Source organism: Helicoverpa zea, chromosome 5 (assembly GCF_022581195.2).
Source record: "Helicoverpa zea isolate HzStark_Cry1AcR chromosome 5, ilHelZeax1.1, whole genome shotgun sequence".
Classification (NCBI taxonomy): Eukaryota; Metazoa; Arthropoda; class Insecta; order Lepidoptera; family Noctuidae; genus Helicoverpa; species Helicoverpa zea.
This window is the reverse complement of record NC_061456.1, coordinates 998511-1024041: the sequence shown is the minus strand read 5'-3', so window position 1 is coordinate 1024041 and position 25531 is coordinate 998511. Positions and strand designations below refer to the sequence as shown.

The following is a 25531-nucleotide window of genomic DNA, read 5'->3' as shown; positions in this document are numbered from 1 at the left end:
ACTATCATCTGGACTGGTATTTATAAAATTTCACACTGTATCTTACTACTCTGTCAGTCTTCTGTTTTGTGTTTCCTACCACCTGTTGCGTAGATTACCTTCAATAGCCCATAGATGGCGCTAACTGTATTACCTTATACATAATTGAGGAGTGTTTAGTATAGTTATCGGCACGGATAATGAGCTCTCGGCGGAAGAGTGGGGATCGCTTTGCGCACTGTACACTTAAGGCAATAAACCAATAAATCACTTCTGCGCAGGTGAAGGTCAGGGCTCAATATCCTTGCCGATGATTATAAAACTTAAGAAAATAATTTCTAATGTTATGGCTCCTTTAAAATATTATTCCAGTCCCGCGATCCAGTCTAGTACAGGATCGCTTATTGGAAAATAGTAAACCGGGACTGGAATCAACTGAATCCAGTAAGATCAATCCAGTGCAACTGGAATAATGTAGACGGCCAATCCAATGCCATTCTATTCATTCAATCATTGTCACGTATCTGTGTTCATACTTCAACGGCTTCTAAATAACTGGAATAATGGAAACGTTTCAGATCCAATCCAGCACTGGACTGGAATCTCGCCAAATAACTGGACTGGAATAATGTAAACCGGCCATGTGCGTATTTTTTTGTGGAAGCAACAGGTGCCTAGAAATTGAAACGAAGATATTCTCTTAACTATCTACCTTACTGTAAGTATAGTTCGAATATTAGGAACATAGAATGGAATTAATTTTGTAAACTCACATTTTCTTAAGCACCACATTCTACTTAAAGCTAAATATCGTACAAAATTAAGCTTATCTAAAGCAGTTATGTATCAACTAGGTGAACCTATATATTTTCTCTGCAAGCCGATTCAATAGGTACATTTTTTTATCAAGTTAGAAGTTCCAAATCGGTATCAACATAGACAAATACATAAAAGATTAAGTAGGTACGTTATGTGATAGCTACCGTAAACTAAAATTACTTTGTTTTCGAATAGGTACAATTTGTAGGTATCGATCGACTTGCATCGTTCCGGTATTATGTATGTAGTCAGGCTATTAAACTCGATATTATAGGCAGTGGGAAATCGTGTCTAGTTACTATCCATCTTAATAGTCGTAGGCAAAATAATATAAAATCGCATAATACCTACATCCGATGATGTATAATGCAGGAATGCTTTATCATTAATATTTTTTATATAAAAATGCCAAAATACCATTTCGCTTCAGTCGTAACGTTTCGATTTGTTGCGGTCATCACCACAGTGGTTCGCCTTTACCTGCGTACAGAAAAAATGTTGTAGATATTTATTCCTACATTAAAGTTTTAGCATGCAATATTATACCTACAAGTTATTGTTATCTCACAACAAATAGTAAGTTTATAGAAGAGACATGCATTCTGCATGCTTTACCCTGTTTATTAGTAGGTACCCACGAACATAAAAAGCATTAGTAGGTATTGAGGATAGTGAAATGAAAAAATGTAACAAAAACAAAGAAATACTGAAATTAGAAAGGGTTACATTTTTTCATTCATCGAAAATGAGTGCGGAGTGTTAAACGAGTGCACGACATAAAATAAATTTCGAATATACATACCATTTCAGATTTTTCTAATTTCCATGTTCATTCCGTCGCGGTTTTATAGGATTAAAGGAAAATGCAAATAAAAATAAAAACAGAACATTGTCGCCTTTCTGTTAATTCCAACACTCATTCTTTTATTGTCGTTTTGGTATATCCATTACATTGACTTAACATGGTGTTCGCGTCTTAATATTTGTTGTGAGAATACAAAACTGTTCAAAATGTAATGACGTCATTCAAACAAAATACTGACATCCACGATACAAGTGCTCAGCCAAATGGTATTTATTCAATTGAAAAGCTTTTAAGTACTTCTGATGCCGTAAATATTTACTGAGGAGTTCCGAATTTTCCCGAACGACGCCATTTCATTTGAGACGTATAAATGCCCTAAAATCCTCAAAATTTTATTAAAAATAAATAGTCACTTTTCTACTTTAATTACATAATATAAATAGTGAACTTAAATTTGTAGAGAACTTTATACAAACTGAAAAAGAAAAAACGAAACAACAAGAATTATATAAAACTATTGTGCAAGTTTCGGTCCCATATAGCGAGTTAGAAAAATCAGAGAAATAAAACAAATGTTATCGCTATATCCACAACCATACGTCCAATTAGACACACTCATAAAATTAAATAAAAATTAATTTATTTATTACTACCTAGCTATAGTTAAAACTGGTATCTGACTAGGTGATGTAACGGACCGGTGAAAATATGGGAATTGCCTTTTAATTTCTTTTTTACTGTACTTGCTATGCTTTACAAAGAACAGTAGTATCTTTAAAGATGCATTTTCATGTATTTGTATGGCGGGTAACTGCAAAAATGTTTGAAGTATTATTTTTTAAGTAGTTAAATTATCTCTCGTGTTATTTAGGAATGGCATTATTTCTAAATAAAGATTATGTAATGGAAAGTCAAATACATAGCAAGTAGGTAAGCAATACTGTTTTCAGAAATGATACTTTTTGTAAAAAAAAACCCTTACCCTAATAGATATGTACATAAGTTGCAAGTCTCTTTATCATAATATTACATACTACTAGTTATCAAACCTTAAAGTTAATAATAAAAATAATAAATTGCAAATATTACAAATAATGTTTAAAATATTTACATCTTCAATAATAGAAGAAAATATAGATTTCAAATGTTATCGCTCATAGTAAAAGATAAAGAAATAGCACTATTTGCAATAATATATAAAGTTAAGTCTTACAATAGACTTTGTTCGGTTATCACCAAAAAAATCGATAAAACCCGTGAAATGTTTAGAGAAATCAGTTCAATTATAATTATAGTCGATATAATTGTTGGAACTGTAAAATGGAAATACTTAAAAGTTTATAATCTCACTGGGCTATTAGTAAAATAATTTAATAGTAATTTAAAGCTCAATGAAGTTCAAAAGTAACCGATCTCAAATGAAAAATACCTAAGTAAAAGCGATAGATAATAACGAGTAAAAATTAATAAGTTAAATTTTCGAATCAATTTTCAGACTCGAGGTTCATGAAAAACGTGTTTTATTATTATTTACAAATGCCATAAGCACGTTTGGCTTCTAAAAAAACTAAGCATTCAGCATCATAAACTGTCGCAACAATTGAGACAGCTCGTATTAAATTCTCGTATTTTTCCTACAAGCGCACGCGATGGAAACACTGGGCTTGGGCCGTGAAAACTAAAAAGTTTTGCATTATAAAAATCTTTAAAAATATTGCATTCCAAATTAAAGTACTACGTGATACCGTTAGCATAAATTATAAAACGTATAAAAATGTATTAAACATTGATAATTTTCAAAAAAACTAATGTAAATCTACAAATAGATGCAAATATCTGTCTCGTAAAACGTAAAAGTTTTAACAGTCCAGCCGAGTGCGTCGGAAAGTCGCGAGCTAAAAATTTTAAATTTAAAATTGGAACGAGGTGGGTTATGCGCCTGCGCTTCGCTGGCTAACAGTAGTATGTGATCGAGAGGCCCAGTTTACATGTGTAGGAATGGGACATACTACTTCTGTTCGATATATCCTTATTCTCGCAACGCTGCCCGTTGAAGCCTTCCGGACATCTGAAAAGAACAAAATAAATCTTACAAACTTAGAGCCTTTAAAGCTGAATTGAACTCGTGGGAACTTGGTATTCTCCTTTCTGTGGCCGAAGAATATAATTACTTATAGCGGATCAACTTTCCGCGACTACTTAAAAATAGAAGAGGTTCAAAGGTTTGATAGGTACTCACTTGCAAGCTTGTTCTTGAACGATTTCGAAGAACAAACATGTGCCTCCATTGAGGCAGTATGACGACGGATCGGGCATCGGACATGGCGAGCCCAACGTCGCTGAAAATAACATAAAATAATGTTAAAAATCGTAATTTGCCCACGATTTGCAAAATAAATAATCTTACAATTAACATAACGCAATAGTTGCTTGTGTAAAGTGTAAGAAAATAAATGGTCAACAATGACCTTAAACTTAAAAAATACCAAGTGTTACAAACACCGATACCACCAACTATTGATAGATCCAACAATAATCATCCGCTTGGCCCATAACAGAACACCGATACAAAAACGAATGATACAACAAACTCATTATACAATGTAACCGATCACCCTATTGGCCTGTATACAGACATTGTTTGAGCGACATTCGCGGAAGAAGCAGTAAGTTTCCCAAGTGTTGTTCCCAGTACAACGGTACGAGCATCGGTAAACAATGTGACATGGTTTGTCGTGTTCCTTTGTTTACGTATCGGCACTGTTGAATCTGGGCAATATGGCTATTCAGATCAGATCAAGTTCAGTCTCTTTAACACGATTCGTATTAAAGAGACGCAGATCGTGTCGCAAGGACTTGGATATTCGTCTATTGAGCTGCCTATATGACTTCGCATCGTGGGAAGACTGCAACTGTAGCAAGCGTCGTTCAGCCATGAGGTTTAAAGACACAGTTTGAAACAATATCAGAGTAGATTAAATATAAAGGCAGATACTCACTCGAGTCATCAGGCGCGGCTGTGACTGGAGGTAGAACGCTGACGTTAGCGCTGGCGATGGCCGGTGGCCCCACCGCGCCTTGCGCCCTGCATTCGTACGCTGCGGAGTCTTCACTGCGCGCGTGCCTTATCACTAATACCGAGCGCCTCCTGAAATTTGACACAGAGGGTGATGATTAATGACTTTAGTTAAAGATCACACAAAGAATACGCCGTGTTAAGATAGCGAGTCTGACTTGTAGTAAAACTATCGGAAACAATACGGCCCAGTTAATGACATGTAGTACAACAGTAAAAATGTTTTCCATGTCCCTAATACAAAACCATAAAAATAATCTGAGGCGACACATTAATTCAAACAGTTCTCTTGTGCAAAATATCTAAATCATCATCAGAATGTCTAACGATCCATGAAATTGTTCGCGACGCTCAATCATAATAATTACTCTATACCTCCATTTTGACCGTTGAATGTATTAGAAAAACTTCTATAACTTAAAGTTAAGGTTTAGTTTTGCTTGACTCAGCAGCAATAGTATTTGGAGACGCACTTTCAGGTCGGTCAATGACAGCTGTCTGCAGTTGCGATTAGTGCAGTAATCGTTGCACTTAATGTTAGGACCATACGAGTGCATGCCTCATTTGTTTGCAGACAACATTGTTACTATTTAACTGGAGTAGTACCTCTCTAGTACACAAACATGCTCTCATTTTGGATCAAGATCAACATTGCTTGAAGTCAACTGGGTCATTACGGTAGCTGTTTGTAAGATAGATACTTGGTGATTTAATTTGTGTTTATTTATTATTAATGGCGATCATTAGGAATGTAATAAGGAGAATCTTAGCGTATTAATCTCAATGTCGCACTCCAATATACCCACAAGACTTTGAATACCAGGAATAAAGATGTCTCGGATAGTTCTTTGATAATACCTAAATTTTCAAGATAGCTGATATCTCACCTGAAATTCTGCACCCGGAATCTTCTTAACGCGATATCGGCGACGGGTTTCCCGTCCTTATACCATGAGATGCGAGGGGGTGGCCGTGCGCTTGCCTTGCACTCCAGTCGCACCCGGTTGCCGCGTGTTGTCCGCACCGACTGCATTGGTTCCACGCGAGCTGGGCTACCTGGGGACAAGGATAGACTATCAGTTGGGAAGCTTTTAAATATGTTAACTCGTTAATGTTCTGACAAGTAGTGCCATGAAACTGTAGACATGCAAATTCAATATCTAAAACTCTGAGAACGTATAACTAGGTAAATATATTTTAGGTTCGTTTTTAGTGTTATTCCTGAAAGCGTGTGACTAACTGAATTGAAATTGAAATGGCGAATCCAATTTTTATACGTCCGTCGCGTCATTAACCCAGTTCTCAGTAGTCCGGTACCCTATATTCAATCGCGAAGTGACGATTCGCGTCTGTAAATCGCAACAACATCAAAAGGAAATTGGAAAATCTCTATCTCGATACTTAAGCAAGTCGCCTTCAAAAGTCCCAAACTAAAAATAAGCTGCTGTCATTAGGCCAATGGCCTTATTATTTTGTGTGACGAGTAACATATGTAAGAACCGAAATAAACTCGTATTATCTAAACGGGACTCATTCGTTTGGACAGCATCCCATCCACGGACGATGGAAAAAAATTGGCTGCTTTTCAGTGAGTAAAGCGAAAAAACTAAAGCTTTAGTAGTAAATCACTAACTATTTCTTTAGGATGTGTCATCCTGTCTTCGTCTGGTGGGAATAGGTAGGATTGCGAAAGCTCGGGCACATTTTATGTTGGACATATATTTTTATGCGAAATCGACTTCCAGGCGCCCCATGAGATCTCTATAAGACATCATATTGTAACATTTGACCAAACGTTCACATTTGGCACTGCGCCGCGTTACGTAGAGTTTGGTAACAGCTGCATGCGTGTGTTCATACAAAACTTCAATTAAATTCAGTCTAGGCAGCGGCTTGTAATAAAAAAGATATAGATAGGTCTTCAATGACTTTGTGTTAAAGAAAAATCGTTTCAACATTAATAAATTGGATCAGAGAAGATTCAAGACTATAAAGAAATATTGTTCTAGATACTTCAGAGCTAAGTAGCCACGTAATCAGGGCATATCTGTCGCCATAGTGCCACCTACTTACCAAATGGATGGGGCACTTAATACCCCATAGTAATTCTTACCCTATGAGCTCATCATGGTCACGTCATCCATTCAATCTCACACCCACTTACTATTTCATTCATACTATGACAGTAGTTTTATAGAACTCTTTGGTTACCATCAGAATCCTATGTTTGCGAATTGAGTTCATAGTAAACTAAAAGATTTGTTTTTCTGACAAATTATTGTTGCTGAAATGTGATGCAATCGTTCTATTTTACTGTATACCTAATGTTTCTTATTCACTTGTAACACATATTCAAATATTCTTACATCAGTTTTGTAAAGACCACGTTTTGTAGAAGACGATTGATGGCAATCTTGGTTCATAGAATATCGAGCATCAAGTGCCATTAAATAGACCTAGTAGCGGACCCAAGGAAAATTCTGATAAATCCACTTAAAAAAAGAGATGTGTGTGGTTAACGGCCTATATATTCGGCGACTAGGTATATAACGGCCGGTATATTCAGTCCGGATTTCGCCAACCATGAATTGGCTTTACCTACGTAGTATTTCACTAATGTCCGTCACGACTGAATGGAATGCCATAAAGTCATATGAATGGAGGATCATTGACATTCATGACAATCCTACCTCCCACGCCCTGCGACCCAACGTCACAGGTCTTTAACCAGTAGTTTTCGGCTTATGAATGGAGATTTTACGCCATTTCTATCAACGAAAGTGGCAATTACGTCAGATGAAGGCATTTTTACTCTGCCAAAGTAAATAGCACGTCTTTTGAAGAGGCATTACGTAAGCAATACCCCTCTTTCTGTGAGAAAATTAATCTGTGAGAGTAATTGTGAAGATTCGACAAATAGATTTCGTTATTGAGTAGAAGGACTTTTATGACGAGTTAAGAAAAATCCTATGACCCATAGGAGCTGATTACATCATTCTCAACAAAACACTTACAAAAAAAATGAGTCTACGAGCGTAGACCGTGGCTAATCAAATACATCGTCACCTAATATAAATAGTCTAGTAGCTAGGGACCACATCCTGAACGGAAACTGAATTGGAACATCACAGGTGAGGTGAACTGGCTGACGGCCAAGTGACTCAGAACAGTGTTGTTGGAGACGACCGCATGACAAACAATTGTCCAATAATGCGAAGAGCCGAAGGTCGGAGATTCATTACCTGTTACGACTTTGGTACTGTTAATTGGTATTGCTAAGTTGAAAGGCATTTGGCAATATAAGAAGATGGATGGCTGATTAAGCCTCAAGACCACTGAGCTTTTCATGACTTCGTCGAATTGCGGATCTTTCAGTGGTCGTGGGATTGTTCCACTACATTAAATCAGCATTACTTACAAAGAGTCTTGGAAATAAAGAATGCTCAATAAGCTTTTCTTGCAGATTTTCACAATTTTCACAATCTGTCTGTAATATCGATAAATTAAGCCTCATTAGGTATACCTACGCTCAAAGGCGAACGGCAGATTTCGTACCGCATATTTTTTTTGTTGTTCAGTTATAGAATTTGTACCAATTATTAAGGCTACTAAGCCATTTATTTTCATGTTAGTGTAGTATTTTTAGAACTCCGGATTAATTAATTATACCAATTAAAAGATTCAAGTAATTCGAGGCTCGAAATGATAAATAATTATTTAAAAATAAAAATAACAGTAAATATTATTAACCAATTACGTATTATACCTTAAAATGAATAATTATTGCATACTATCTTAATAATTATCAATTTAATGATATAAATTATTGTCACCATCAATATTTTTTTGTATTGGCAATTATTTTATTGACAGGTAACGAAAATCTTTCAGTCTCTGTTCAGTTATTTGTTGTTGATTAAGAGACAAGCTAGGTAGAACATTTATTTTATTACCATAACAATGTTTAATATGTTTATGTACCTAGGTAAAACAACCTACATGGGTACACTGTAGTACATAACCTTAAAAAACAAAACTGGTTATAACTTTTACTTCCCAAGTTCTAAAAATCTAAGAATTTACAAAGGGCTTGTCTATCATATTACCCACCAATTAAAACAAAAAATATACCAAAACACGAAATTTTATTAGCGGTACGAAAGTCCCATATTGCCATTCGCCTTTCGCAAAAACTCACGATTGAAAATAAAGAGGTATGAAACGAAATTGCTGATTTAAAGGAATCGGAATCGATGCCTGACCACTCAAATCAGGCTTTAGCATTTTCTATCGCTGAAAAACAGATGGCGCTAGCGGTTCACGTAGCCAGCATCAACCAAACATTAAAATCAGGTACCACAAAGTATAAAACCGAAAATTAATTACAGATTGATATGTTATCCGAATCAAAAGAAACTGTAAAACAAATTGTTTACCCAGCAATGAAAATAAGGAGCGTTAGTGTGCTTGCCCGATATAAATATCCAGTGGTAATTAAAGACAGCGCAGACGGGCCGACAGTTTCAAAATAAACGGCTTTTTATTTTTAACTGCAGCCACAATAGATGCAGCTTAGTTTGAGTGTTTAGGTATTTCTTTGTTGATAGTAAGCGGTTATTTACTATAAATGCATTTTTACGACTTATCTATCTAATAAAAACTGAATTACAAGAACAACTGTATGTAGGTGTTTTGTAAATATAATTGATATACTTAGCTAGATTACCACAGATCGAATAGTTCAAATATTAAACATTGGGTACTAACCTCGAGTGTTACATATATATGTATTACCGTAATCATTACCTACCAAAATTAAGTAGTAAAATTACCTATTCATTTTAAACATTGTGCCTATTTACCCAGATCAACCACTTACAGCTCAGCTTTTATTAGGTAGGTACCTACATTCTAAACTTACCTATCTACATTTATTAAACCTGTACATACATAACTTATTCAAATAAAATATCATGACTTGTCTCAAAACACAAACGTACCAACTTTATAATGCTACTTGTAGTTAATTTTTTCCTCCACATACAATAATATCGACAGCAATTTATATTTTACTGATCCAAAGCAATCTCGAACTACCGTGGTGGCATCGTGTGTGTTCCTTCGAGAAATTGCGTTACAATCCCCATAAAAACATGTGTTTATATCTTCATCGGGATGATCGGGTGTGAGGGCTCACTTTATTGCTAATTCAAAGTTTGTTATACTTACTTTAAAGGTTGAAATATCAATCTATATCGTTTTACGAAAACTTCTAATAGGTGAAGACTATAGCCAAAGACTATGTTTACAGTTGATTGCCAAATAGAGATGATAAAATAGGGGTATAATTAAGCCTTCACCAAAACCTCAATACCAAATCATTTAATTAATCAACAATAATAATTAACCGAAAACTGCGTTACTTGCTAAATAAAGCCAATGCCTATGCCTAATCGACAGTTCCTAATGTAATTTCCATATTGCAATTGAAGGATTTGCCTTGCACCTATTTATTTGATTGAAGGTTACCTTTCGATAGATTCGAGTTACGTTCGTATTAAATGCGCCGGTGGTCGATCAGGAGACTCGTCGTAAAAATTTAAGTGCCTCAGTAATAATTCCATAATAAAAAACATCATTCAATCATGGAGCGGCTTGGTTTTCATTATGCTTATATTTAGCTTTAAATGAAGGATGGGCATTAAAATTCAGGTGGTTATTAAGACTACTATTTTTATTACAGTTTTCCCATGATATATGGCTTTCATTAATATTTTAAATCCATCTCAATTTAAAGTGTCTTGGTAGATTTATATGCCTACGTGCCTACTGACTTTCAAAACATCTAGCATCCTATTTTTGTCGTTATGAAAATAACAGATAAATATTCGTCAATGCGACATTATCTATTGCGGATAGGCTGGGCAACATTCATTGATTTCATTATAACATCTTTATTTATTATATATTAAAGAAATTAGGTATGCTTCCAAGAGCTACATTCGAAGATTTCTCAACAAATCAACGAATTCTCTTCCGAGCACGTAATTACAGTGACCGATTGCTGACCGAGTGGCGTTCCAATTTTTTACATTTTAAAATAGTTCACGCACTATAGGCAGGTCCCAAATGACACGAGCTGCGTAAGTCGTATGCATAAATTTTAACGTAACGATCTCAACAATAAAATACGTTGTTCTGAGTCACAGGTTTTCCTTGAAACGCGAAGATGCATGCTGTAATTTTTCTCGTAGTGAATGAGCCAGATTTTTTGTCGCCTGCTCTTGTAATTCTACCTGGGTTTTCCTGGACTTTTAAGTAGATGCTAAGTTGTATTACCTATGCGCACCTATAAATAAAACCAAAAGGCGCTTAGCTTTTTATTTTTAGTTCAATGATGAAAGGTAATGTTTTCTGCATTTGGTCATATTTGTGCCAAATCTTCTTGGCTCCTTCTGAATTCTTAAAGAAAAATATATTCTGTCGCTCTACCAAATTGTTTTGTCGTTGTATGGAGAAAAAGAAAATCAGACAAAACAATGGGTACCAACTCAGGAACCCAAATTAGCCACGTATTTATCTCCGTAATTATAAGGATTTAGTTTTGTTTTTCAAAATAAAAAGTATTAAAAGGTCAATACGCTTTCACACCCACGATAAAAAAATGTCAACAAGTTATAAAAAAGTGTTTAAAAGTTGGCAAATTCGCAACCCTATTAATTTTGCCAGTGGCCAGTGGCTGCGATGGTCGTCGGCATATATTAGTGAAAGGGCAGAGATGAGCATGTTATTTTACGATACAGTCGAATCAGCCTTAAATATATGAGGTTGTTCTTGAGCTCTTACTTCACCAATGGCTGGAATAGGTCAACAGTTTAAACTGTATGGAAAAAGCGAGATGCACACCATGTTATTCATGGAATACACCATGCATTCAAAACACATAATTGAGAGGGTAAGTAAGTTATTTAGAAAGAAAATCATCTTATTACTAATCCTAAACATTTTAATAAAAACCACAAACCACACGACAAACGCAGTTGCGATCGGTTTGTTTACGCTGCGTCGGCGCGGGCGAAAAAAGCACGTAGTACGCATGCGCGACGCGCGGAGAGGGGAGGCATTCTACTACACTACGGCGGCGGCGATGACTTCGTTTTTTACCACAATCGGGTTTCCTTTTGACTTGAGCGCCTGGTTTTTTCGTTAGCGCCCAGTTTGGCGTAGCAACTCCATATACAGTTACACCGGAGAGGCAACCCCGCAGAATTGTTTTTAAATGACGACTGCTTGCGCAGACGACGCGACGCGCGTTACTTTAGAGTGCGCCCTTTAAAACGTTTAAGATGCCGACATAATTTGTACTCTGTAGAAGAATATTAGGCACGCTTTGTGTAGTCAGGGCTAAAGTTGATTACCTAATTACCGACAAGTACCTTCCTATGATTGCAATTTTTTATACCTATCATAAATAATAGGACAGGTACTTATTCATAAAATATTCCATGTAAGTACCGTCCAATGTAAACAAATAAAATCTAAAAAAATCATCCTATCTCATTAAACAATTCTTCACGGTGGGAAATGAAAGAAACATGGGCATCAATATAAACTAATTTAAATACATCCATCAAACAGGCATGTTTAAAAATTATAACATTTTACCTAAAATTAACTAGGTAACAGATTACAGTATCAACGGTTAAATGCAAAGATCGCACTAGAATCGCGCGCGCAGCCTACAGTCGGCAAATAAATACAATCTTTTGTTCATCCCCACATGGTCCGGAGTTACGATAAGCGAGTCCGTATCCCATCCCGGCCGAGGACAGTAAAAGTATCCATTTATTGTTGTTTTTTGTACATTTCATTTTTACTTGCGTTTTTCCTTATTTTTGTTGCATCTCTCTTATGTTTAGATATTTAGAGATAAACATAAATAAAGTGTTCAGTGTTGTCAAATAGCGAATAAAAAAAAACATCTCTGAGTGTTTAGAGAGCTAGCTTTAAGAATCGAAATTAATCAAAATCTAGATACATACATGATATTTGAATAGCTTACCTATTTCTTTAAGTCTAAGTAGTCTGATTCACGCTATGTTTAAGGTACCAAAACTTTTTAACACAAATCACAAAATTGTCTCACGAACAATACCTTAATCAAAAAATTCCAGACTAATACCGAGATGTATCGTTTTTTTTTTTATTATTAAAATGAATTCTTACTCAAAACATTTACTTGAAAGTAAAACGAAAGACGACATTAAACAAATTATCATCATTATAACCGTATAAAATTTCGTACGAAATCATCAGGCTATCAGAATGGTTTAAATTCAAGAACAATACCAGCTTTAGGCGGTTTACAATTTAAATATTTATAGGGCACGCGTGGTAGCGAATTTTCGAATAATTTTTGAGGATTCCTGCAATTTTACTGTGAATAGATTGAGATTGCGTGATATTCGGCTGCAGTATGTAGGGTCTCCACACGTTTAGGATTATGCAGGACTTTTAAAATAATTCGGATACAAAAAATCTAGTGTCTACACGATACTTTGTTTCATTATAGAACCTCACTTAGCATCTTTCTAAATAGAATGTAGAAATTCAGGATTAAAAGACAATAGTTCCTGTCTTTCTATATTATCTCCTATTCTAAACATATCTTCAGCTCAATAAGCTTTTGCACTCAAGATTCCTCCAAAGCAAAATGCTATCTGACTCCCGAATCCTAAGAATCCATATTCACCCCAAATTATGGTATTCCTAATGCAGAGTCCATTCGCACCCTAGTAATTGGCTACCCATCGGGACGTTAACCGTTTTAGGAAATATTTTAAGGTTCGATGACTCTGCTTAGAGGTCACAGTAGGTTGCTATGCAGAGGACAGGATGGGGCCAATCATGGTGATAGCATGAGACACCTGCCTTTCCCCGGCTAATGACCGATTGATTTCGATGTAGTAGTCTGCAATCATTTGAGGACGACATGAATTGCTGATTCGTCTGATACAGTAATAGGAATATTAATGAATTCAGGCTGAACTTTACCTAAGCCTTCGTGTTTAGACCATATAATCATTATTGTAAATATTTAAGGTTTAAGGCATTTTAATTGCTTCTTTAAAAATACAATTGTCATGTCTAATGTCGATGTACGACAAAACAATAAGGATCGAAGTGCATCATGATGAGAACCTAAAATCCTTTTGAATCAATCGATTGAATTAAACAAATACTGCCAGTAAACACCTATTGAAATTTTGGAAGCTTCGCCTGGGTTATAAATAACATGTTTTAGTTTTACAACGTGTCCTAATTTACGCGAATTAGATGCGCCACAGACATACACCGATACATAAACTGTGTAAAGCGATTCACACTCGTGTAACGACAGTGGTTATTTGCGCGACCACCGATTCGAGACTTTATTACTCACTGATAAATATCTAATAACAATATTGTCAGATTATCGATCCCCATTTCTTATAAAATAATTTCAATTGTTTCGTAAATTAGGAATGAAATGATGGATTAAAGATGGAAATAACTCCATGATACTACCTATTTGGCCGATCAATTCTCCACTAAATATGCACAAGTATTCAATGACGTACTTATTAATACAGATGTCATCGTATTCAAGGAATTCAGAGCAACCAATTGAACAAATAAACAATATGCATGTAAAGAAACCCAAATATGCATACCGGCAAACATAATAAGTAGTCGGTGAAAAAAACCGAAACATTCCCAATACAAACATCCCACAATTATTTCAGACATGGTGATGTTTAAACAGAATTTGATCACAATACTGAAACGAATGTATTTGTTTTCCACATGGATTGGGCATATTATAAAGAAGGGGATGGTGATATATAATACCTTAATAAAGAAAAAGGAGAGCAGATAGAAACACTTGAGACTACAGCGGTCTGTGATGAAAGGACGGACAGAATACAAATGAGAGCTGGTGACAATGCATTGGAATCCAGAGACGGCAACAAGTAGGTTAAAAGGTGAACATGGCAGCTATTACTGTAATTAGAGGTGTGTTGGCATAGTAATGCAAATGACGAGGCTATGTGGAGCTAGCTTGATGCTTGCGTGTCATATTGGAAAGTTAGACCAATTTATTAAACAATTTAATGCCCATAAGTCAATCAGAAAATAGTACATATATTTTATTTAAATTGAAATGTTCCTCTTTGAAATCTTGGTCACTTAATTTGATGATACTATAAGCACCATAGAAGAAATAAATCTAAAGAGTATCAACCCTAGATACTTCGGCGCCACTTAATGATCAATAGTAACGTGGATGGATTACAAAACAGTACGGTATAGATATACCTCGTCAGTCATATGCAAGTCTTAGTGATTATTGCGCAAGACAATTACACTTCTTTCTCCTTGAAGGTACACAGGATTAACAAGTGCAGTAGATGTTATTGTCATATAATTATCATCAAGTTGTCTAAGGGAGATATGGACATCGACTGAATGCTAATGGCTATTGAGCTGCTATGCTAATTTAAACTAAAAAGGCAATCAACAATGCATCAAGGCAATAAAAACATACATACTACAACATGCAAACCGTCCTCTTTAACTTTCAAGAAAAGCAGTCGCAATCCTTAATCCTAACAAAGGTTTTTATTCGAATGCATTTGAGGACATTGGAGAGGTCTAATTAAACAGTTTCGTGAACTTTTTACTGGGGAAGCCATAATCGGCCTTAAACGGCCGGTAATTAAGGCGATTGCTATCGATTCGGCCGTGGGAGATGCCGGCACGACGAAACAGCCTGTGAGGCCGATTTTTTGAACTTTCCATCAGTATGGTGAATTAGCAAATAATTGCTAAACTAAAGGATAATGGCATTTTACTTTTTTCTTGGCGAACGGTAAATGGACGGTCCTGAAGTTTTGGTAAGGTACGTATTTAAAGCTAAACGGTTTTCACTTTTACTTGCTTTTAGTTTTTGTGTTAAATAAGCTCTTGTTGCGTCGGTGAATTCTTGATTCTGGTATAGGATTTTCTTCTTATTACAACTCTATGTATTCCTTATTTTTATTTAGTCATCAAAGAAATGGTTTTCGTCACCTCATCTCATCCTCAGTCAATCGAAGGTGTTTCATTAGTCACTAAATGTAGGTATTTTAGTATTTCAGTGCAGTAATTGGTTTTTCTCAAACCAGAAAAAGACTTTGCAGTGAATACTGTCGGATGTCATTCGGGAAGCAGACGAAATCAAATAAAATTGTCTATTTTCGTCAATCGCAGAACAATTCAAAGCCTTGACGTTATGGCAAAAAATTGGCAGTCGAAAGTTCCTAGGTCTCGTCAGAACTCAAATAATGATGAAACATGAAAAAGAAACAATAAAGTACCGCTTCGACTATAAACATTCAACCAGAAAGCAATGAAAGTGAATTCAGCGATTCGTATGAAAACCTTCGATAAACATTATAAAGCTCGCCATTGTGAAACAGCGGAAAGTGGTGAAAACATGACACGTTTTATTTAAATATCTCATTCAAAATAGTGTGGCGTGACCTCAATACTGGATGGTGACGAGCTGACGATACCAGTGGGTGGGAACCTTGACACTATACCATTGTTGCATGCCTGATCCTAAGTTCCTGATGGCACAAAAAATGCAGGCAGTTTTTACGGTCCAGTAAGTCTAGGTTCGTTATGTCTGTCTTGTATTCTTTTCCAGTTTTAATTAATTGGATTTTAGTTAATTAGTTTTAGAGTATTGTACCTACTTCTTTTCCTTTATGTCAGTAATGCCCAGTTCTTCACTTTCCATTATTGGTTATCTTCCCTTAATTGATTAAGACATAACGCGAGAAAAAAAAAATGAGATAGGTACTGTAGAGATACTACAGTACTGAAGTAGATTAGAAGTAGGTTTTATTTATTATATTTAATACCTGGCCGGACAATGATGTAAATAGATTCGATTTGATATAGAATAAGTTTTTATATTGAAGTATGTCACTTCACCTCTCGAGCCCAAACAATAAATGTCGTGATATCGAATCAGTTTTTCATTTTGAGCAAGATAATTATCTCCCGGTCCTACTCTTTTAGGTTTTACTCTTTTAGATAGGTACTACTCTTTTAAACAAATACCTACTTGACAAAATATAAATCAAATCTTTATCTTTATAGAGACACCGACTTCACATCCAATTAATGACACTAAATGCGTCGAAAAAATAATAAAAAGCGAACACAATAAAATCGTTTATCTTTATCGCGGAATCCCTAAATCAAAGCCAGGGATCGGACTTCAGACAAAATAAAACGGATAAAAAGCAATGGATAAAATTGAGATACTGTTAGTTGGGCAAAAAGCATTCCGTTAGTCCTTGCCGGAGGCGCCTGTGCACAAACTCGCCAAACTAAAACATGACAGTGACTTTTTAGTGCATAAGGGCCTAGCGTTTTATTTATAAGATGGCTTAAATTTTTTATAAGGTGGTTAAGATAATCAAGTTGTGAGCTTGATACAAAAATGTCCTTCGATATTGAGATTAAACAATGTCTACATAACGTGTCCAAAATAAGCATTCTTTCGGGATTCTTAGCTGTACGTTCTTTTGGATATTATAGGTAGTGACTAGGTAAATGTCAATACTTTTTATCTATTGGTACTGAAGCGTATGCTTTCTGCAAGTGTGCTTTAGTACATAATTGCACTAAAAGGTGAAGAAGTGCGTTCATTTAATCAAGTACATAAGGTGACAACACAGTCCAAGTGCGAAAGCGTCACAACCCGAAAAAGCAAACTTTCCCCTCCCACGGTTTTTTGCCAAGTCACATTGTTTTTGGCCGATGGTTGCTGGCATTTTCGGAATTCAGCCATTTACATAAATACCGAGGAGTCTTTGTTGAGCCGCTAAGGCGCCGCAGAGGGAACGGGTTGCGTCGTAGTTGCGTACGCGCGGTTGTTCTTAAATGGCGAACACTGTTGTTTGTTTTCAGTTTTTGTTTCTTAATATATAGCTTTGTTTCTTGCTGAAAGTTTCGGAAAACTATCCTGATAATCATTACCTATATGAAGATCTTTTTACCCTCTGATGTCGTCCGCAGTTTCAATGAATAGAGATAATACATGTTAAATGTATCTGAATTCGTTTTAATTTTAGACAAGTTTAAAGGATTAGCAGTCAAATGCTAACCGCAACAAAAATATCCTTTAACCACACCACCGAGCAACGTCGCATTCTCAGCAATAAAGTTGAGACATAACAATCGAAATTATAATTAGTTTTCAATATATTCAACCCAGGAGTCGAACCGAAACAGGTCATCAATCTTAAAGAGCCGTGGCGCCGTCTTTTCACTGACCCCAACACCCCATTTTGGTAAAAAAAGGACCGAAGCTACTATAAAGAATGGGCAGCAAAAACCATAATATTCTTCACAAAATCTATCGTCGAAATTAAATGAAAATGGGCTTTATTTTCGTAAGAATAAGGTCACTGTGGAAGCAAAATGAAATCGTAAGTTTGGTAATTAGATTCTGACAGTTTGAAATCGGCAAAGAGGCCGACTGTCAAAAAGTCGGCGCCAGAACCAGCGTGCTGTAAATAAAACATTGCAATTCGGAAATTTACGATTCTTAGGTTTGGCACGTTCTGTTTTAAGATGAGGCGAATTAGGCGCATCAAAAAAATAATGTTCATACAGTAGAAAACAGTAGTAGGTCAATTTCAAAACCTAAACTACGCCCTAATACACACTTGTCCATTTATTAAAATAAACGTTTCCACTAAAATCAAATCACCCGATTTTCTTACGATTCAAAGCAGAACTCGTGTATTTTCATAACAATTTTCTATAGACGCTGCCAATGATTTTCGTAGGTACAATATTTTCTATTTCTTATTTCTATTATTATGAAATTGATTCATACACGCGGTGTTGCCCAGTCTTTATAGCCCTCGTAAATATATTACTCACTCTGCCTCTCTTCCTATATAATATACGGTCTGTTATGTTTTAGAATTGACTCGAAACTCTAATTTACGATTTTGTAAATCGTTTTGGGGTAGCGGTGTCGCCACTAAATAGTAATGGATTTTTACACGCAAGTAGGTAAGTATTGAATAAATGGGCCCAATTAATGGGTTGGTGACAGCTCTATGGTTCTTAGTGCAAGGTCAGTAGGTAGAGATTATGTAAAAGACGGACACCTAAATGATTTGAAAATAACAAAATAATTTTGTGTAAAAATGTGAGGTACTTTGCCTTTGACTCATATTTTGGGTGCGTGTTTATTACATAAAAATATAGAACACTATAATAAAAAGGATTTCATTAGATAATTTTCAAGAAGAACTATCTCACTTTTAAATCCCACTTGATCATTTAGCGACCGTCAAAACGGATTCAATATAAGTTAGTGCGAGCATAAAAGTGTTGGCATCGAAACTGATACAAATGGACCATTACCAAGCCTTCTAATGCTAGATGTGTAGGTATAAAAATATGGAAGTGCAGTTTTGCTCTCATAAATCACGAAAGAAATTCGTAAAAAGTTTTCGGAAAGTGAATTACTGTTTGCGAAATTGATAAATGATGTGACCGAAGTAATAGATAGTTGTTTTTCGACTCGACTATTTGGGAGACTAAAATTCAGATTGTTTAAATCCCAGATCAATAACGGTAATGTAAATATTACAACACGAGTCAATAAAGGGGCTGAATTTCAGCTGTAAGGTATTTCGTTGTCAGCAAAATTCTCATATTTTTATATCAGTTGATATTAAAGTTAGTGTCCCATTTGACCGTTCCCAATATAATAAACTTACTAATTACTAATCAATATGCAAATAGAGACAACACTAATAAATAAAAACCGCAGAACTTGTAACAAGGGTACACCAAAAAGTATAAAGCAATAACAACAAAGAACATTGCACAATACTCGCAGACATCTGTACTATAAAAACTAACAATAAAATAAAACACGATTAAATTACTGAAGGCACTATCAAGAAATTTATCGGTACTGCTAATGAATAAGATACAATTGCACCTGCCTTTGCCTATGGTGAATATAGTACCGTTATACTTGTCATTTACCATAACATGTTTGGACTAACAGGTGATAATGCATCAAACTCTTTCATGCCTGAAGGGATGAATAAGATATCAGAATTAATTACTACGAATGTTAATAATTGTTGCTTAGATAGTAATGGAGATGAGGCTACTGGTCGAAAATATAGTTTTAAAGATTATTGGAACAAATTTTCGTAATTAAAGACAAGAAACCGATGTTACATTTGTTCCTTTGACCGAGGTCTTAATTTAAAACGATCTTCAGCGTAACTGAAGAATTGCTGTTTGGTTATGACCTAGTCTTTTCTCCTTCGTGGTTATGACTTAGCTTCTGTTAGATGTTTTATCTCTCCATCAGTAAAACAGGTGGTCATTATTAAGATTTACTAAAACATTTATGACTTAAAGCATTTTCGATATGAAATATGCACGAGCAACAAGAAAATGTGTCGTGTTTACTTGTGACTCACGCACAGCGAGCTTACGCAAAAATTGTAGTAGTAAAAAATAGTTGTACACGAGTTTGAAAATAAAACAAAATGCAAAGCTAAGTTGCCATGAGGACAAGCTAAGAATAGTAATCTTCCATGTTTTCATCTTATTTTAATACAAATAGATAAGCAATATCAGATGGAAAAAGAAAATTCAAGTAGGCACCTAAGAGAATACAGGTTTGATGATAAAAACAGTTTTCCTATTAAACGTGGTGTAGAATGACCTAAGGTTAATAATAGGTTTAAAAAACATTGAATAGGAGTCAATATAATTGACAATGAGCTAGCATTCAATAGAACAGATAAAAGGAATAGAGCATTTCATGAATGAGTAATAAAGAATTTGTAGAAGACATGAAAATGTAGGTGACTCAACGATGTAGTAGCTATATCTAGTGGTAGGTACTAGAAACAAAAGTCAAATATTATTCGAGATTGCAAATGACTAAGGTAAAGTAGATGACAATAAATCAAATTAAACCTTAAAATAGACAGAAACTAACCAGTCTGTATTTGTCTGTGAGTAATGACCGGTGACCATCCGGTTCCGTGGAACACTGAGTCAGAATTTTAATCTTTACTACGGAAAGGATCATCAGGTGGGACACTTAAAGTAAATATTGAATTATTGTAAATCAGCTTAAGGTTTTCATCACACGTTGTGACTTTGATCATGTGCTTTACATTGTCATCAACAGGTATTTTGAACTTATCTACAACAACACTTACTTCAGTTCCAAATAGGTCTTCTAAAATGGTAGTTTTCAGTGCATACGTGCACGTATGTAATGCATTTATATTAAAATACTAAATTCTGCAATTAATTGAAATAAAATTTTCTTAAAATATCACTCATCGTCATAACTTCCACATGGGTACACTCCGAGAAAATTCTTACATAAGAACGATTTTTCATTCATAAACTATTCAGCTGCAGTTCATATTCCGTTAAACGCCCGCTCTCTCGTCCAGACGTATTATATTTAGACCAAGTGACTTTTTTCGTCGCGTCAAGTATTTTGGTTGCAAAATACCGTTTCGACTCAAAGTGAGAATGCCAGCATTATAATTTATAGTGTCATTCCGTGCTTCTAAATTAATGTGTAATAGAAAAAATATTATAGGAACAAATAATATTCTGAAAATATTTTCTCTCCATTTTGTATCAATTCATATTTTGATGTAGATAATGATCTTATATTTATTTTCTTCTATTTTATTATTCAACATCATAGATTCTAGATATTTAGTCATAAAGATATTCTCGCAATTTGTTTCAGCGTTATGTATTATTTTGTTCCGGAAAACGACATCAATAACTTATCATCTTCATACAGAAACATTAATATCCAAAAAATGTGTTGACAGGTGGTAAAGCGCTTATGTCAGTCCATGCAATCGTCGAGTGCGACAGTTCGAACGTGGATAAAATTATTTTCCCGCTGTAGGTACAATGTGACCCGGATTTTTCAATTTATTCAGAGATTTCAGATTTTCTGGAAACTCGATGACGTATCACTGAGTTATTAAGTTGCCAAATATTCGTAAATACATAATTAAGAAACCTAAATGATGTCATATTCAGATGAAATATTCCTTCTTACATTTGTAAATTGATGATGTAAGCTCACTAACAACCCATTCGAGCAATCAAAAGAAGATATTTATGTTTGTTTGTTTGTTGTTTTCACACTTTATTATTGTGTATTGATGTTATCTTGGAATAAATGAACATTTTTAAGATTATTGCTGTCATTTAATTCATTCTTGCTGTTAATAGTAGGGAAACTGTAGATCTTAGAAATGGCTTAAGCAGGGCGATGCATAGTTACAGTTTTAGTTTTTTCCTGTTGGTCTACATCTTTTTTCGTAACAAAAATGACAACCCATTCCTCCTTCTTTCTAAATCCATACTTCCCAAGTGCTAGTTCAAAGAACTTACCAGCTAAATGACGCGTCTAAGTGGCGTACACGCAATCACACTCAAGTACAAATGTTATGATTTCAGTGATACGTAATGGAGGGTACTTGTGAAAACTCGTGTAAGGGGACACCCGCTAGCCGAACGTTTGTTGGAAGCACGTAATGTCTCAATTTGAATGTGCACTATGGGGAAAAGAAAGAACTTTGTACGGCTAGCAGAAGAAATTTTAATATGGAATAAAATATTTTTTGTCGTTTCAATTTCCTAAAAAATGTCGCGTTCTTAATGCTCAATTTATTAGTTTTTCTAAAATCTAGACGGTATTTGTAAAGATTAAGGTGATAGTATAAATGGAAAGCAGGAATTAAAGAAGGGACCAATTAAGTAGGTATTCCATATTTTTTATGATGACCCCCCATTGCGAATTTTCCTTTTCGGCAATGTTACAGAAATACTTTATTTCAGACCAAAAAAAAAGTACATGCAAGTTTTTAAAGTGCTTCACAGAATTTCAACAAAAACCATATAAGGAAAAATAACAAACACACAGAAAACATTTCCTAAAGTTTCCTCAGTTTTCCTTGCGGACGGTATTGGTCCGACGCGCCGTCTCGCCCGCGCTATTTCGGTCCACGCCCGCCCAGCCAAGTTTATTGACACGACTTAACGCTATACTATGCCGAGATTTAACTGCTAATACCTCACAGTGAAGTGCTTGCTAGTGCCGTGCTAATATGTGGTCCGCTGTTTCGGTTTCATGTCCTTTAAAGACAGACTTTAGCTTGATAGGCTTGAAGGCGTTCAGTGATCCCGTTGAGTATTGAAAGACTCGTGTGCCTCACGTCACACGAGTTCAAGAACTTACGTACTGTATGGCGATTTAGTTCAATGTTCAAAAACAATAGTTAAAGCGAAAGTTCGACTTAAGGAGCGGCTACCTTTATAAATTAAACTTATTATTACTCAGAATACAACCCGATTAGAAACCCCAAAATCAGAAAAGTTATTTTGCCAGATTTAATTCAATTATAAACAAAGTATTTATTTTTACTACTTAATATGAGCACCTCTTCTTCATAGAAGTGCCTTCTTATCTAAGAAAAGTAGGTAGATCTTAGCAGCATCTCAGACATAGATACGGTCGCGAACATTTTTCTCACGTGAAAATGTAACTACATATATAATGTTTTTCTGTATGTTGCCTACGTCAAACATTCTTTTAATAAAATGATGTAGAGTTGTTTATTTTATGAATGTTTGATGTATATTCTTACTAACGCAAACTAAATTAGCTACTAGGTGTATAAAAAGAAACGGAATAAGTTTAATTACACACGTGGTTTGTTACACGTTCACCGAAATATGTATTTTTAAGCCAAGTGGATTAGATTACTTCTGAAAACCTTTAAGATGCTTAATACATACACAATATCCTTCAGTATTTCATAACAAATTTAATGTTTCTTCATTATTGGTCACGATAGGTATAAATGAAAGTAATATTGTAAGTGAGGTACTTAACGTTAAACACAAAAGTAATACAAAAAGAAGACTCCGGAACCGCCCATAACTAAAAATTAGGCTAGAGCAGGAAAATTGAAATTATTGGGACTTTCCTATCATTAGCTCCGATCCGATTGCACTACATACATTTTTCAATTGTTATCTAGAACTTAAACTGAAAATTAATATATTTATTTACATAGTTATATACACAGATATTTACAACACAAAAAAAAAGGATCCTAGTAAAACCATTAAAAAAAATACACTATGTCTAAAAGGCGTCAAAAAATTCATCCCCACTTAAACTAGATAAATGTACTCTACCCAATCAACATTAACTTCCCTACTACAGTGCAAGTGGTCGCGTCGACACGGCAGATGTGCAGGCAGCTGCGCCTGCGACTTGCGAATTATAACGAGATCGCGTCAACGATGTGACGTCATTATTATGTAGTTATGACCGTTGGTTGTTGGCCTCTGTTAGTGTTTGTTTAGGCTTTATTGTTTTACCCTTCCCGGTTTATAATTTTGTTAAATGTCCAAAATTTTGTCTTATTTTCAATAAGTATGTGTTAAAAAAACATCTTATTTATTTCGTATCTCTAGGATTGATTTCTATTTTAGAAAAAAAATGTATTTACATATTTACAATAAATATTTTTAAAAATATCCTAGTTCAGACAAAAAACATAACTAAATCTGAAAAGCGTCAAAAAATTCATCCCCATCGCTGTCGAAAAATAAGAAAAAAATATATACAAAAAGCTTTATCGGCTTGTAAGTTAATTCATGGTTATTCATTTTATCCAATCTACACAAGAATAACAAGAATATTTAGATGATTAACACCTATGTCCCGGTTGCCATTTTACTTCTTCTACATACTTTTACCTATTTAAAGCATTTCATTATATTTCTTTCAAAAACAGCCGTATTAAGACGCAAGCGTGCCATCGCGACTAGTACGCTATACTACACAATTAGGATAGCTCGCCAGGTGGCGCAGGTGTGGCCACGCCCCCCGGCGCCTGCGCATATCTGCCGTAAACAATTCATTGCTACGTTAATCATAGTGGGTTGTATCGAATCAACCAGCTTTTAGGATCTGTTATAATTTTTAAATGTGTTTGATTAACATAGTTACAAATTTTGAACATAAATTATTTAGGCAGGATTTAACATCACCCACAAATAATGTAGCATTCTCACATTATAAACTTTTCCTTTTAAAGTAGGTTTCAAGAAGAAGATGGATGCGCAATCCGCCCTAGTTTTGCATATTTAATATTTTTCGTCTGCCTTTATAATAATTTTTCCTCTTCTGTTTACCGTTGTTAGCAGTAAATACATAATTATAATGAGTCACTGGACCTATAGTAGTTTGCCTACCGTTTCTCATTTAGCATCTCCCACAGCATTTAACCATCATAATTTAATTCATGTTAACCGCCTTATATACTTCTCTACCTATGACTTAAATAATGACACCAAAATATTTTTTCAGGAAGGTGCAAATCGTTGGTTTTTACTTTCAAGGCAACTTAACATGGTGAGCGTTGTTCCAAAACCCCTCAAACAGCTCTAGAAACATTTTCGTAGTATTAAAACGCATTCAAATCCAACATCAACGTGTAAATCGACCTCATCGTACGGAGTTAATGAGCGCTAACCAGTGCAAAGCAGTTTTTGCCGCCATTGTATCAACAGCTACATATTCCCACGACCCGCACATATACATACATACAAAATTATTTTTTTTTTTATAGTTCTTTTATCTTTCTAAATAATTATTCTAGAAAGATTTTTGTTTAATTGCAAGATCTCACATGACCTGAGAT

General features: G+C 35.0%; 1 protein-coding gene across 2 annotated transcripts in view; it reads right to left on the bottom strand.

Annotated features, from left to right (window-relative positions):
* Positions 1–569: 569 nt before the first annotated feature.
* The window catches only part of LOC124630590 (protein vein), a 53761-nt gene continuing 28799 nt past the window's right edge, over positions 570–25531 (bottom strand). The window contains exons 2-6 of one of the 2 annotated variants that reach the window (XM_047164554.1): positions 5567–5735; positions 4603–4751; positions 3843–3942; positions 3613–3671; positions 570–1278 (exon numbers count right to left, since the gene is read on the bottom strand). In XM_047164554.1, coding sequence (XP_047020510.1) covers positions 1256–1278; positions 3613–3671; positions 3843–3942; positions 4603–4751; positions 5567–5735 — 500 coding nt within the window. In that variant the 3' untranslated portion in view covers positions 570–1255. Of the gene's footprint in view, positions 1279–1687; positions 3672–3842; positions 3943–4602; positions 4752–5566; positions 5736–25531 lie in introns of those variants that run through there. The other variant, XM_047164553.1, reaches the window with a different exon arrangement.